Below are 13,944 nucleotides of genomic sequence, written 5' to 3' on the forward strand. Positions count from 1 at the left end.
GGGTCAGATTTTAGGGTTAGGCATGGCTTCCACTAATATTAGGGTCAGTAGTTAATTGGTCTGGCAGGGGTTAGGGTCAGGGTTAGGGCTAATTGCAATTTATATTCTATATTCGTGAATGGTGCGTCAGATGCGCATGCGCATACGACGAAAAAACGTCCAAAACGTACAAAATTACGGTGCATAACTTTTCGTACGATTTCATACGCACTCATAATGAGAATAGGTTGACTAGTGATGTTAAAAAAAAAAAAAAAAAGAAGGGTTTCATATAAGTTTAATTTTCAGTTTATACTTTTCGGTACATGTTCTGGCCCATAACCATAGCCTGATGGTTGAATGGGCCCAGTTCTGTACTCACATTAGTATTTATCTTTTTCTGGAGTCTGGGGGAGATTCAACCCAGCAGAATGGACTTCGAGCTGATATACAACCACCACCAGCAAGAATGGAAATCTAACCTACACTCACAATATCTAAGCACACACAGACACAGAAGCACAAAAAAATCAATACTGCAGACAAAACCATGCGTGGTGATTCAGTGCACCCCTGTCCCACCCACACTCCTTGGCTCTGCTGCCAAGCAGATATGTGGCCTTAAGATCCTTCATGTCCTGGATGAGAAGAATCTGCATTTGTACAAAGAAAGTCCTTCATTGACAGGAAAACTGTCCACCTGAATTTGATCTACTCTAACACAACCTGTGCCCTGCTTACTTCCTTTCAGGGACATTTCATTCTGTCATGAGATGAGGCTCTTTGATCATTTCACCTTTATGCAAAGTAAGATAAATCAGTCACAGAGCTCAGCTGTCTGAGTCTCACCAACGATATTTAAAGAAGACTAGATAAGACCATCCAGTGTTAAACCCAGGAAGCAATATTGACCTTTTTGTTTATGTCATTTGACATTCTAATAGTTCTATATTAAGAAGGAGATATGTAAATCAGCCTCAGAGGAAATGCATTTTGCTCAATAATGCTGCCGGTTATGTATACTGGGGAGGAAACTCAGCTGCACCTAATCACCTGTGATCCTGAATCCATCATTGTTCAAAGAAATTATTGTTTGTTGGGGGTCAAACTAAATGGTGTCCATAGAGTGCAAATGCCACATAAATACTGAAAAAAATAGACTAGCAAACACCAAAAAGAGACTTACACATAACAACATTAAATAAATGCCAAGAAAAATGCTGTTAGTAGAAAAATAAGTGTCATGATCTTGCCGCTGATGACTGGCTTGATGGGTCATTTCTTTCACCAGCCTAACTCTGCCCAGCTTCTATTTAAACTGCTTGCTCCCAGTCATCAGTGCCAGGTTATTCTTGAAACTTCTGTGCTAGAATTATGTTTGCCTGTCCTGTCTCCGGACTACTGTCAGTTTCTTCTTGTGGACTGAACCTGGATCTGCCTCCTGACTTCACCCTCATGATTATCCTGCCTTCCTTTATCTGCTCGGATCTGATCTCCTGTCAGATCTGTTCGCTTCGGCGTCTGGAACACTCTGTTCAGCAACAGCTGCATCTTGTCAGCTGTCCAGGTGGTATCAACCTCGTTCTCTCGACACAGACTTTACTTTAAACCATGCTTAGTGACTCACACATTCATATCATCCTCCGTCAGATTATTGTGGTCACTAATCTGTGTTTTTCTCCTGCAGAGTTTCCTGTCTCAGACGCCCTAGCCACTACTACTGCAGATCTCTGTCTCGACCTTTATGCTGGGTCCTCTCTTCTGAGCCATGACAATAAGTTAAGAAATTACACATAAAATACATAAATGATGCTAAGACACAAACGAGGGATGAAGCCAAAACTGGTTCAACCAAAAAGACCAAGACCAAGGCTTAGAATTTCACAAATGTTGTTAATTAAATCAAAATATGAAGGTAAAACCTTAAACCAGGCTTTTATTTTGCAGGCGGAGGTTAGCGAGTGTAGCGAAGGACAACAAAGCTCAACTTAAACCTGAATGCAGCATAAATCAAATTTACAGTATGTCATCTAAAGGCACTCTATAGAGTCAGCTCAATAAAATTATACCGACAGATTGGTTAAAAGTTTTGTTTTTCTTAGTATCTTAACACAGCTTGTTGCATCAAGTCATTGATTTTGCTGAATTTGCTACTTTTGGCGGAGTGTGTTGTCAAAGTGGACAGCAGTTGAATTGTGTTGTGAACTTTGCAACAATCTCTCATACCAAGCAAGCATGCAGAGTGGAGATGAAAACTGCAGCAGAGCCAGGCTTAAAGTGAATGGTCTTCTGTCAAGACGCACTTACTGTACGGTTTTAGTGGAAACAACATACAAAGAAACTCCACGATCTAGATTTTTTTCTTTCTGTTTCTACTCTTTTGTCTATTGGTTCAAGGGTATGAGGTTGATACACTTTCATTGGACTGTAGTAGCAGAAGAATAAAGAAAACAGTCAAGATTAAGACTGAAACAATTAATCGCAATTAATCGCGATTAATTGATTATTGAAATAATCCTAAACTAAGTAATTGATTAATCATTAAATGGAGTATAGGGACTCTAAAACATACCTTTTGTTTACAGAGTGACCTACTTAGCGTAGTAATTTGAACAAAAGTTTGCAAATAAGATGAAAAAAACTGATTAATCAATTAAGAAAAAAATATTACAGCTAGGGGTGTGGGAAATAATCGTTTTGGCGATATATCGTGATATTCGGCTGCCCAATATAATATCGATCTTTCACTTCTTGGTATTGATAAAAAAAAAAAATGGTTACATAAAACATTGATAGGAAAATTGGCTACCTCTGTACCACCATCATTTGATTTTGATAGCTGGAGAAAATATTGCAATATATAGTGATACTGCGATATCGTGATAATATCGTATCGTGACCCAAGTATCGCNGGTATGAGGTTGATACACTTTCATTGGACTGTAGTAGCAGAAGAATAAAGAAAACAGTCAAGATTAAGACTGAAACAATTAATCGCAATTAATCGATTATTGAAATAATCCTAAATTAACTAAGTAATTGATTAATCGTTAAATGGAGTATAGGGACTCTAAAACATACCTTTTGTTTATAGAGTGACCTACTTAGAGTAGTAATGCAAAAGTTTGCGTCTAAGATGAAAAACAGATTAATCAATTAAGAAAAAAATTATTAATTACAGCCCTAGTTAAGATAATAAAAAATAAAAATAAAAACAGTTCTTTAAAATCTAATATTAGCTGTTAAATTAATTATTACGTGTAAAGCTGTTATGTTGAATTTCATTGCGTCTGGATTCACATAACGTCTGATTCTGAATGAAAGCAAAGCTCCAGCCCTACCAGCCCTCCAGTTCCCACTAAGTTTTGGTTAGAAATTTTATGAACAGATCAGAAGCCAGATTTGATAACCCTTTAGTGTTTCAAGCTTTGAATGACATTAATCTGGATTAAAGAAATGCTCATTATGTTAAACGTGTATTTAATCAATAATATTAGATGAATCATGATTACAAAATTGTAAAATTGATTAAATAACATTTTTCACTTGCCCATTACTACAGCCATGGTATCCTAAAAATGTACAAACCATAATTTCAAGGCAAAAAAAAATAAAAAAATAAAAAAAATCTTGATGCTATTTGCTATTGACGACATGTCTTTTAAGATTGACTGGAGACAGTACGTGCCTACAGTATGTGTCTTCCAGCTTCGGTGTGCATGTGTCCTAATTACACTTGTCTTACAAGGGTGATAGTTCAGTCCTTCATGGCTGAAGTCATCAAATGGAGCAAATATAACCTTGGGGCAGCTTACTGTAACTGAGTAGAAACACACAGTCCCATTTAAACAATAGCAATACATGCATGTACATCAATGCATATGGATAAATTTAAAAGCAAGCTTTGGTCAGATATACATACATGTACTTCCTGTACAGATCTACGACACTGTCGCTCTAACAGACTTAAAATGTGATATGCAAATGCCTTTTCTTTTTTTTTTTTACTGATGCCTCTGAGAGGAAGCCCAGCAGAATGTCAATGAGGCGAAACAGGAGGTGTCAACCTGCGTGGCGACTTTGTGTTACAGCCACATGTTACGGCTAAAGCAGCTCTACTTTTTATTCCAGCTGCTTCAATCCCTGTTTAACTGGGAAACATAATCTTTTTAAAGTTTTCTGTCTTTACATCTAGTTTTGTGGATGGTTTAAGTCAAGTTCATATGGAAAAAAACATGTTTAAAATTGCAACTTTGTAAGGTTAATGTTTACAAAACTATAAACTCTTCTATGCCACGGTGGTATTTCTTTGCATTTTATTTACTGCTTGAAATTCTGTGTTCCTAAATTAAGATTCAAGGTATAACTGATGTGTAGTAAATCTTAAATACTGGAATCTCAATGTCTAGAACTATCCTGCAAAATTTTATGTGACTTTTGTGTTTTCTTTTCTTTGCACTTTGATAAGAAGATCAAATATTTGTTTCTCTTTATAATAAAAGTAGCACTTTAAAATAGCTTTTTGTCATTTCAACATGTGGAACATATATGGAAAGAAAAAGAAACAAAAATAAATCAAATATAACATCAACTCCCAAGATCGAGAGTAGCAGCCATCTGTTGTTCAATTAGGAGCAGTAGTTCTCATTTATATGACAATCCCTGAAATCTCATCTGTTGATGAGCAAGGGACTTAACATTGTGTATCCCAATATGCATATTAAGACTAAAAATGTGTGTTGTTTGTAAGTGCACTTTTGTGTTAAATGCATTTTATACGTGAGGTAAAACACACTTTACTGGTCTTCCTAACCACAAATATGCAACCACCCCCTGTTCTGATGTGTTTGGGCTGACTGACTGGATTCTTGCACGCATCATGCTCGGCATCAATCAACTTTATCTCATGCACCTGCAAGCTGCTCGCAGTAGCAACTAAATCAAGCTCATTCCCTGCACCTGTTCTGCTGCCCATATATACCAGACTCCCACAGCCAGTCATCGGCTCTCTGATTCTGGATTGTGATTTATACTATGATTCTTGCTCTGCCCTGTTCAACCATCCTCCAGTCTATCTGGCCCATCATCTCCTGCTATGTGCAGTCTGCATGTTTTGCATTCTTCTCCTCTCTGGACATATCCTGCATGCAACAAGATTTTGTTCATTTCTTTAACATTTTAAAACTGCAACATAATATATAAACTGCGTGTAACAAGAAAAGCATTTTAATACTTATGGCATCCTTTCTAATAAATCTGTTCTGCAAAAAAGAAAAAACATTTCTCTGATTTAACAGAGACCTGGATGAAAGGACCTCTGATGCAGTCAGACCATCAGAATTACTCTGACACAGACAACATGGAGTAATGAACCCCATCAGCACAAGTGAAGGATAAAATGTAATTGACTTTAGTCCTTGGACAGTGTGTACATACTGTTCAGCCCTACTGTAACTTCAGTAGTGCTTGCAGATCTAGAGGTTCATGTAAAACCTATAAACTTTTATACAGTGATTTACAATTTATCCAGTCCCTTTAAAGTATCTTTTTTGATGATTTTCTCTTTAAAAACATACAGTAAATTCTCATTCACAATTCTAAGGCCCTGATCTTTTAAAGATTAGCATGTGTACAAAGTGAATAGCAAAGCTGACCTACTAACCAAATGCACACACAGTTTGTGTCTCTAAAATGAGCAGAACAGGACTGAAGACATTTAATGCATTTGAAGGGAAATATTCCATAGAATATTCAATGTACATATTAACATATTCGGATTTAACCAATCAAATAGATTTTTTGGGGGAAAACCTATGTGGAGAAACCTGTGCCATTTGAAATTATCAGAATCTGTCCAAATTTGAAATTAAATGTGTTGAACTGAAAGTGAATTTCACTAAATTAAAACTATTAAATAATGTGAAACTGAAAAAAACTTTATTTACTGATGTTATATTAAATGTCTTTGTTTTTGGGTGGGGCGGCTGGGCTGATGACAATACACCCAGCCAGTGTTAGCCCAGCAAACAACTTCAACCCCAAGCTCTCCATATCGCGGCAGCAAGGCAACAGCCCAGCATGACAACACCCTATGCTACCGAGCAGACGCCATCAAGCCACACTATGTGACCCAAAACCAGGACAAGATTAACCCCGTAAAGCATCTCCTACAAGAGGCCCGCACCCCAAGCCGACACCCCCCGCCATGTCCCTTAAGTCATACAAACAAAACCTTATCACCATCACTGCAACTTTGTATTGGTTATAGACATTTTCTTGCATTTTGTACATTCCAACACACCATTGCTGTTAGCAGTGTCTCCACTAGTATTTTCTTCTGGTGAGCCAGTATTCATTTTACAGATGGAGGGGCTGTGGGGGTGTAATGTTGCCTTGCAGTTTTCTATAAGTGACTTTTGAACATACAAGTCTACTCTTTGTAAAAGAAAATAATAATACTACAAAAAAAAGTAGTAAAAATGAAACTGTCTGTGTTAATCAGTGCTAAAATTCCTACTTATATTATATTATAAACAGCCTCTCTCTGAGTGTCACAGTCTTATGGCTGCTGTTCACAAAGTTATTGTTCCAAGAATGCACAATCTGCAGCTGATACTATCCTGTCTCTCTTATTTTTCAAGTTATGATTAGGAATGATGATCATTGCTAAGAGGATATCAAATTAACGAAATTAATGTCTTTTTTTTGTTGCTAATATTGAGTTTTTTTAACTTGCTAAAATCCTGTTAGCAAACAATAGTTTTTTCCTTTTTATAAACTTTTCACTTGAAGATAATTTTATTTAAAGATAAAACATGTATAAAAAATGTGCATTTTGAAAATGCATACATACACACACATATATATATATATATATATATATATATATATATATATATATGTGTATATATATGTATGTACTTTCTAGGTTTTGTGGTGTCTGGAGAGTTGATGTGACAGACGTTTCTTACTGACTCTGTTCTCATAAATTAAAAGAATGACCTTGAATGTTTACAACAGTTGGAATGATCCAGATGCCCTCGGCTATTCTGCCATGTTTTTGCCAAAAAGTTATCTGAAGGAAACAGGTCTTGATTATATTTTTCATTTCACATGAGGACGCTAAAGCCTCTTTGAGCATTGCTCCATTTCCAATGTATCTCAGCATTAGGACATCCCAGTACGTCGCCATGGCCCGAGTTTAAGCTCAGCTTAACACAGACATACACACCTTTATGTACACACTCAGTTCCACAGAAGCTGCATCACTCATAGGGCATCTGGTTTCTTGCAGTGCACAATTAAATTAGTAGCTCATATTATGATGTCTATTAAAGGTTTAAATCAGGAAGCATGTTTGTATTTGCTTGACAACATATTAGGAAAATAAATATTTTATTTATTTTCATGATAATCATAATTCAAACCAATATGGCCTATTTGCTTATAGATTAATAATAAACAGTTTCCTCACCCGTAAGGTACATTTCCTCTCCTTCTTGAAACGTCATGTGACAGCGAGCACACCTGGCACAACTCGGGTGGTAATGCCTTCCTCCGGCCTGCAGGAGCAGGAAGGAAGAAAGAAAAGACATCAAAGAGTCACTTAGAACCGAAGGGGATAGCACAAAGGAAAATAGAGTGATGATTGATAGAAGGAAACAGTGGAATTAATGAATAGAGAGAACTAGAGAGAAAAAAGGCAGATTGGTAGATAGGAGTGTTGTTTTGCATGATCATAAGTTTCGTCAGAGAAGGTTGTATTTTCAAGATAAATTCCTGCAGCATTAAAAGATCCTGCTCAGATGTATCTCTTGTATACATTTGAAATCAAAAATTACTAGTTTTTCACACACATAGTCTGATCAACAGTTACATTGTTGGCTTGACAATTAAAGATGAATAAAGTTCAGGTGATCAAGACAAGAACAGCAACAAAAGCTCTTACCTCAAGCACCCTGCCGCTGATGTACCTGCTGCAGCCTTCACACTTGATCCCAAACTGAGCGTGGTAGTCATCCTCACAGTAAGGAATCCCATCTCTGCCAGTAACAAGGATTTGCATATCATTTCTACTCCACTGTTATTGCAATAGTCGTACTGCTCTTCATTCATTTCATAAACAGCTATTCGAACATGGTATATCACCGATACCCATTCCCACAGTGGTTATTGACTCATGCTTGGGCTAACTGTAGTAATGTATGAAGAAAAGATGAAGCCACTTACTTGCTGATGTATTCCCCAGTGAGAGTACAGCCACACGTCCTACATTTGAAACAAGTGATGTGCCACTGCCTCTCCAAAGCCAGCAGAGATTGGCCCTGTTTGATCTCTTGGCTGCAGCCTGCACAGTCTGGATAGCAGGACAAGAGAGGCAGGAAGTCAAGAACTGAGGAAAGGCATAACGTCTTTAAGCCCTCATCTGGTTTCATTCTTCTCCTAGATTCCTTTCCATCCCTCTCTCCTGTTGAAATACCACACTGTTTCAGACAGATGGAGTGACCAAGACTAAGCTGTGAGACGACCTGAAGCACAGGCCACATTCAGAGCATGTAGCTACAGTACATTCCTTTAGGGATTTTGACTCTTTTTGGTCAGGTTGAATATTGATATTTTCATCATTGAAACACTCATATATAGGAGGTGAATAAATACATCAGATGGAACTATATATTATGAAGAACCTGCTTTAATCTATAAAAAGCTAAGCAATATATCAGTGTAACATAGAATTTGCTCAATTTTTACAAAAAATTGCAATCATTTGCCACACCCATGGCCACTGCAACATACTCTGACAGCTGACAGCAGTGATGCTCTCTGGTGAAATGTCTTAACTAACTTCATTTTTTTTTTGTTAGTATATTAACCATAAACTGAAAACAATATTACAGTTATAATTAATCATTTACATCAATATACTAACAATAAATAAGACAAAAACAGAACTCATCTTTTCAGAATTAGGCAGAATTAGTGCTTTCTGGGGAAGAGGGAAAGTTAGTATCTGCAATGATTAAGGAGTCTTATAATAAATTAGAGATAAAGAAGAACTTCTCACCTGATTCAGTGTGTATATTATATCGAACCATAATCAATATAGATGTATTAATATAAAGGGTCTAAGAAAAAATATTTTATTTCAAATATTGTGATACTTTTTTTAGACGATTATCATATTAATTAAAAATGCTGATATAATATAACATTAGATGATAATGATTCAGAATATGGAATCAATCAAATGTAAAGAAAAAAAAAACATTTAAAGCCAAACACACGCTTCAGTATCTAATTCTATAACGATTAAACCCCTATCCGCTTGTTGGCAGGGCACTATAGTATTACAAAAATATATTAATGTTGCCCTTGATACTATATTGTGATATATTGCCAATTTTTACCACTGATAAATAAGTGTGCAGAATTATAAGAAAGGGCTTAAATAAAATCTAGTCTCTCTTTATCCATTTCCTTGGAAAATGTGGATGTTTTGCTCATTCAAGTTTTACTTGGTTAAGTGTAATTAGTTAAGAATGATACTAACCTTGTAGGATTTTGTATTAATACATGTTGTTTTTGTCTGAGAAGAGAATCTGGTTGATGATTTGAAACAAAAAAAGACCAAAAAACATTTGTTGCTTTTTGGCATTCTGACTGTATATGTATCTCAATATTTTTCTTACTTGATAAAGAGAAAATTACAAAGGAGAATAAAGCATATCAGTCAAAACAAGCAGCAGCAATTATTAGATGTGTTGTTTCCACATTTATTGATATAAAAAAATCCACCAACTTCTGTCTTTTAACCTCATTAGTGATTGGAGTAAGATTTAAATAAAGAGTATTGAACGTGAACCAAGCTGCATTTTATTATTGCTTTGTTTCATTGTTTCCCTTGGCTTACTCTTTTTTTGAGGTTTTTATAACTATTCTGCTGTTTTAATTCTTAATTTCCCCTGTTCAAAATACTCAAAGGGAATCTAGGAACAGCATAAAGCAGCGTGTGCTGTAGGTGCCCATGTGTCAGAGTGTGCATGTTTGGTTCTTACAGCTCGGTCCAAGAATCTTAACAGGCTTGTCTTTTTTCAGAGAGCGCGAGCACTGCTGACACACACACTTTTTCCCACAGAAGGTCACTCTGTCTCCAATTGGGAATGGACGCCTGAAAACACACAGTGCAAATTAAATAGATTTCAAAGCAAGCAGGAAAATAACCTCTGTGGAGCAATAATCATTCAAAAAAAATACATTCTGAGGTTTTATTTGCAAATGCATTTCAAATGTAAAATGTGCATATAATTACTAATAATAACAATGGAGATAATTTAAAAATAATAAACTGTGATCAGATGGACTAACTGAATGAACTACATAGATAATACTTATATTGCTTAAGTGGGTTATGAGGAGAGGTATTGAGTAACACTTAGAGGTTTTTTTTTCCCAATAGATGGATTTTTCTGTCAAAGAGGTTTACTTTTATTAACATAATTTTTAGATTCAATTCAAAATAAAACAACTGTGAAAAAAACAGCATCCAAAGAGAATGTTAACATTTGTTGTCTTGTTCTTTTTATCCAGGACTGGGACATGGGTGCAACAGTGTCACCAGAGAATCCCAGACCCTCTCCTCAGACACTTCTGCAAACTCCGCTGGGGGAAGCCTGAGCCGCTCAGGCCAGCACGGAGACAGAGGGAGGCGTCCAGGGGGCATCCAAAAAAGCCGCCTCAGCTGACTCCTCTCAACGTGGAGGAGAAATGGCTCTACTCTGAGCCTCTCCCCGATAAGCGTTCCACACCCTTTCTCTTAGGGAGTACCCAGCTACCCTGTAGTAAAAGCCCTGCTGCTTGTATCCTGCATCCCGTTCTTTGGTCATGATCAAGATTTCATGACCATAGTTGAGGGTAGGAACGTAGACCGACTGGTAAATTGAGAGCTTTGCCTTTTTACTCTGCTCTCTCTGTACCACAACAGACTGGTGCAGCGTTTGCATGACAGAAGCAGCCGCACCAATCTGAATGTTAACAGTATTCTTAGAAAAGCAGGAAATGTGATGGTAACTTCCAATAGTCCAATACTGTCCACTTAAAACTTCAATATTAAACATCAACATTATATTCTATCATCATTCTGGTGATGATTTTGGTGTGAAAAGGCAAAATAGTATGAGGACAAGAGACTTAATAGTTCTAGACACTTATTAGTCAAGTGAGGACATGACTTCTGCATTTGTTACTTCTAAACCTTTATGTAGATGTATGTTTTTATCTTATCTTAGGTTATTAAGTAAAGCTTGGCCATACCTGCAGACGCTGCAGACAAAACAGTGCGGGTGGTACGTCCTCCCCATTGCAGAGACCACCTCTCCAGTGATGTACTCGTCACAGCTGTCACACTGGGTCCCGTACAGGCGCTGGTAGTCCTCAGTACAGATATACTCACCAGAGTGGTGGAAGAAACCTGACCGCACCAAGTCGCAGCCACACACTGTCCAAAGAAAAGGACATTGCCTTAGTGGTTTGTTTTGTTTCCTAGAAACATTAACGAACTGAAGAAGCAATTTTTAAATGGATAAGTGCATGGAAGGTATAATATGACTGATCCAGAAGGTAGTATTAAATTTCAGCATTTATGGACAGAAACATATATATACATTATTTGATATAAAAGCTTTAGTTTTAAGCTAAATTAAATACTACCAGTCCAATCCATCTAATCTAAAATTACAAAATAATCCTGAAACTTTTTTTTGTAAACTCTTGAGTGCCTTGATTTCTTCCTTCCAACATTTTAAGCCAAGGCTATCCACCATAGCAGCCATTATGTATAATGCTGCATACACTTATGTATTAATGCAGGGACTGCTGTGTAACAGTTTAATAGGAAACTGCACACTATGTGTTTATTATGAGAGGCCAAATGAGACAAAATGTTAAATTTTCTCACCACTATAATTTGAATGTCTCACAAAAACACCATGAAACTCTCTTACACATACTCTCAAACACATAAATAGATGTGGTCTTGGATGTAAAGTTAGCCACAAAAAGAAAAAGTTCCTTTCCTTCAAGTTGAATCCAAACCACTCTAGAGCTTTACCCTAGAGGACAACCCAGTTTTCCAGGCACTCTAGTCAAATGGAGTGATCAACAGGCTGCACTACGGTTCAATAATGTTAGCCCTGTGGTTCTTCCACTGGCTGCATTTATATAGATCAAATTAAACTCTTTGAAAAGAAAACCCTACAAGCTGCCACCTTAACATGGTGGGGTTGATTGAGTGCCTGAATGGTCCTAGGAGCTGTGTTGTCCGGGGCATTATACCCCATGGTAGGGTCTCCCACCGAAAACAGGTCCTAGGTGACAGGTCATACTAAGAGCAACTCAGAAAACCCTTATAGAGAGAGTTAATTCAAAGACCGTGATGTTGCATGGCATGGCGCAGTCAGGGCCCCACCGTGGAGCCAGGCCTGGGGTTGGGGCTCGCATGTGGGCACCTGGTGGCAGGGTCTTTGCTCATGGGGGCCGGCTCATGGGGCCAAGCCCGAACAAATTATGTGGACCCACCAACCGCAGACAGATCTGTAGCTGTCGGGTGCAAAGAGAATTGGGTGGCGGTCAAGGTAGGGTCCCTTGATGAACCGGTCAGCACACGCAGCTTCTGGCTTTAGGGATGTGCAACATCATCTTGCTGGGGGTGGGGTCTGAGCTTGTGCAGGATGTTGAGTTACCTACTAGATACAGTATATTCAGCTTACCTCCACACACAGCTTGGGTTCCGGATCTCATCTCCTGGAGAGAGGCTGGACACTCCACTTCTCTGGCGTTCCTCGCTGGGAGAGGAAGCAGGCCATGGTGGCCTTGCTCATTGCCCCCCAGCTCAGTTGTCACATGTTGGAATTTATCCCAGTGGCCGAGAGGGTCACGTCCATATGCCTTTGGGCTGGGGACAGGTCTCTCGGCCTACGGGCGCAACATTAGTGCACAGTACCCGGCCTTCCTGGAGTCCCTGGGAGTGGTACTAGATGGTGCTCCAACTGGGACCACCATTGTTCTACTGGGGAATTCAATGCCCACATGGGTAGCGATAGTAAGACCTGGACAGGGGTAATTGGGAGGAACGGCCTCCCGGATCTAAACCTGAGCTAATCACAGTTTTTCCATAACAGACACCATATTCCAGCACAAGGGTGTCCATGTGGCACCATGACACTCTAGGCCAGAGGTCGATCTGCTTTGTAGTTTTTTCATCTAATCTCTGGTCATGTGTCTCAGACTCTTGGGTGAAGAGAGGGGCTGAGCTATCAACTGATCACCGCCTGGTGGCGAGCTGGATCCTCTGGCAGGGGAAGAAGCCGGTCAGACCTGGCAGGCCTAAGCGTTTTGTGAGGGTCAGCAGGCACTTGGTTTGCATTGGCGGCAGTAAGTCAGTCCCTTTCCGAGTTCATGTTGATCTCCACTAGGGTTGCCCTTTGTTACCGGTTCTGTTCATTTATGGACAGAATTTCTAGGCGCAACCAGGGACCGGAGGGTGTCCGGTTTGGTAACCTCAGGATATCATCTCTGTTGTTTGCAGAGGATGTTATCCTGTTGGCCTCATCAAACCAGGACCTTCAGCATGCACTGGGGCGTTTTGCTTGGGCATCAATTCCGCATGCCTCCTGGTCGCCTCTCTTGGAAGGTGTTCCAGGACATGCCTGGAACACCTCCCAAGGCTCCCAACGCTTGCAGTACTATGTCTCTGAGCTGACCTGTCACCTTGGGGTCCCCCCCAGAACAGCTGGAGGAGGTGTGTGTTGATCGGTAAGTCTGGGCATCACTGCTTAGACTGCTGCCTCCGCAATCTGGCGCAGGATAAAGCAGTAGAAGATGGATGGATGGATGGATGGATGGATGGATGGATGGATGGATGGATGGATGGATGGATGGATGGATGGATGGATGGATGGATGGATGGAT

The 13,944-nt window shown here is 38.9% G+C and overlaps 1 protein-coding gene across 2 annotated transcripts in view; it reads right to left on the reverse strand.

Annotated features, from left to right (window-relative positions):
- LOC107084174 (actin-binding LIM protein 3-like) overlaps positions 1-13,944 on the reverse strand; it is a 60,081-nt gene that overhangs the window by 31,189 nt on the left and 14,948 nt on the right. For both annotated transcript variants that reach the window (XM_015373885.1, XM_015373884.1), the window contains exons 3-7: positions 11,290-11,473; positions 10,035-10,147; positions 8,209-8,335; positions 7,928-8,021; positions 7,454-7,541 (exon numbers count right to left, since the gene is read on the reverse strand). In XM_015373885.1, the coding sequence (XP_015229371.1) occupies positions 7,454-7,541; positions 7,928-8,021; positions 8,209-8,335; positions 10,035-10,147; positions 11,290-11,473 (606 nt within the window). The remainder of the gene's footprint in view (positions 1-7,453; positions 7,542-7,927; positions 8,022-8,208; positions 8,336-10,034; positions 10,148-11,289; positions 11,474-13,944) is intronic.

The sequence above is a fragment of the Cyprinodon variegatus genome, unplaced genomic scaffold (genome assembly GCF_000732505.1).
Source record: "Cyprinodon variegatus isolate N-32 unplaced genomic scaffold, C_variegatus-1.0 Scaffold94, whole genome shotgun sequence".
Classification (NCBI taxonomy): Eukaryota; Metazoa; Chordata; class Actinopteri; order Cyprinodontiformes; family Cyprinodontidae; genus Cyprinodon; species Cyprinodon variegatus.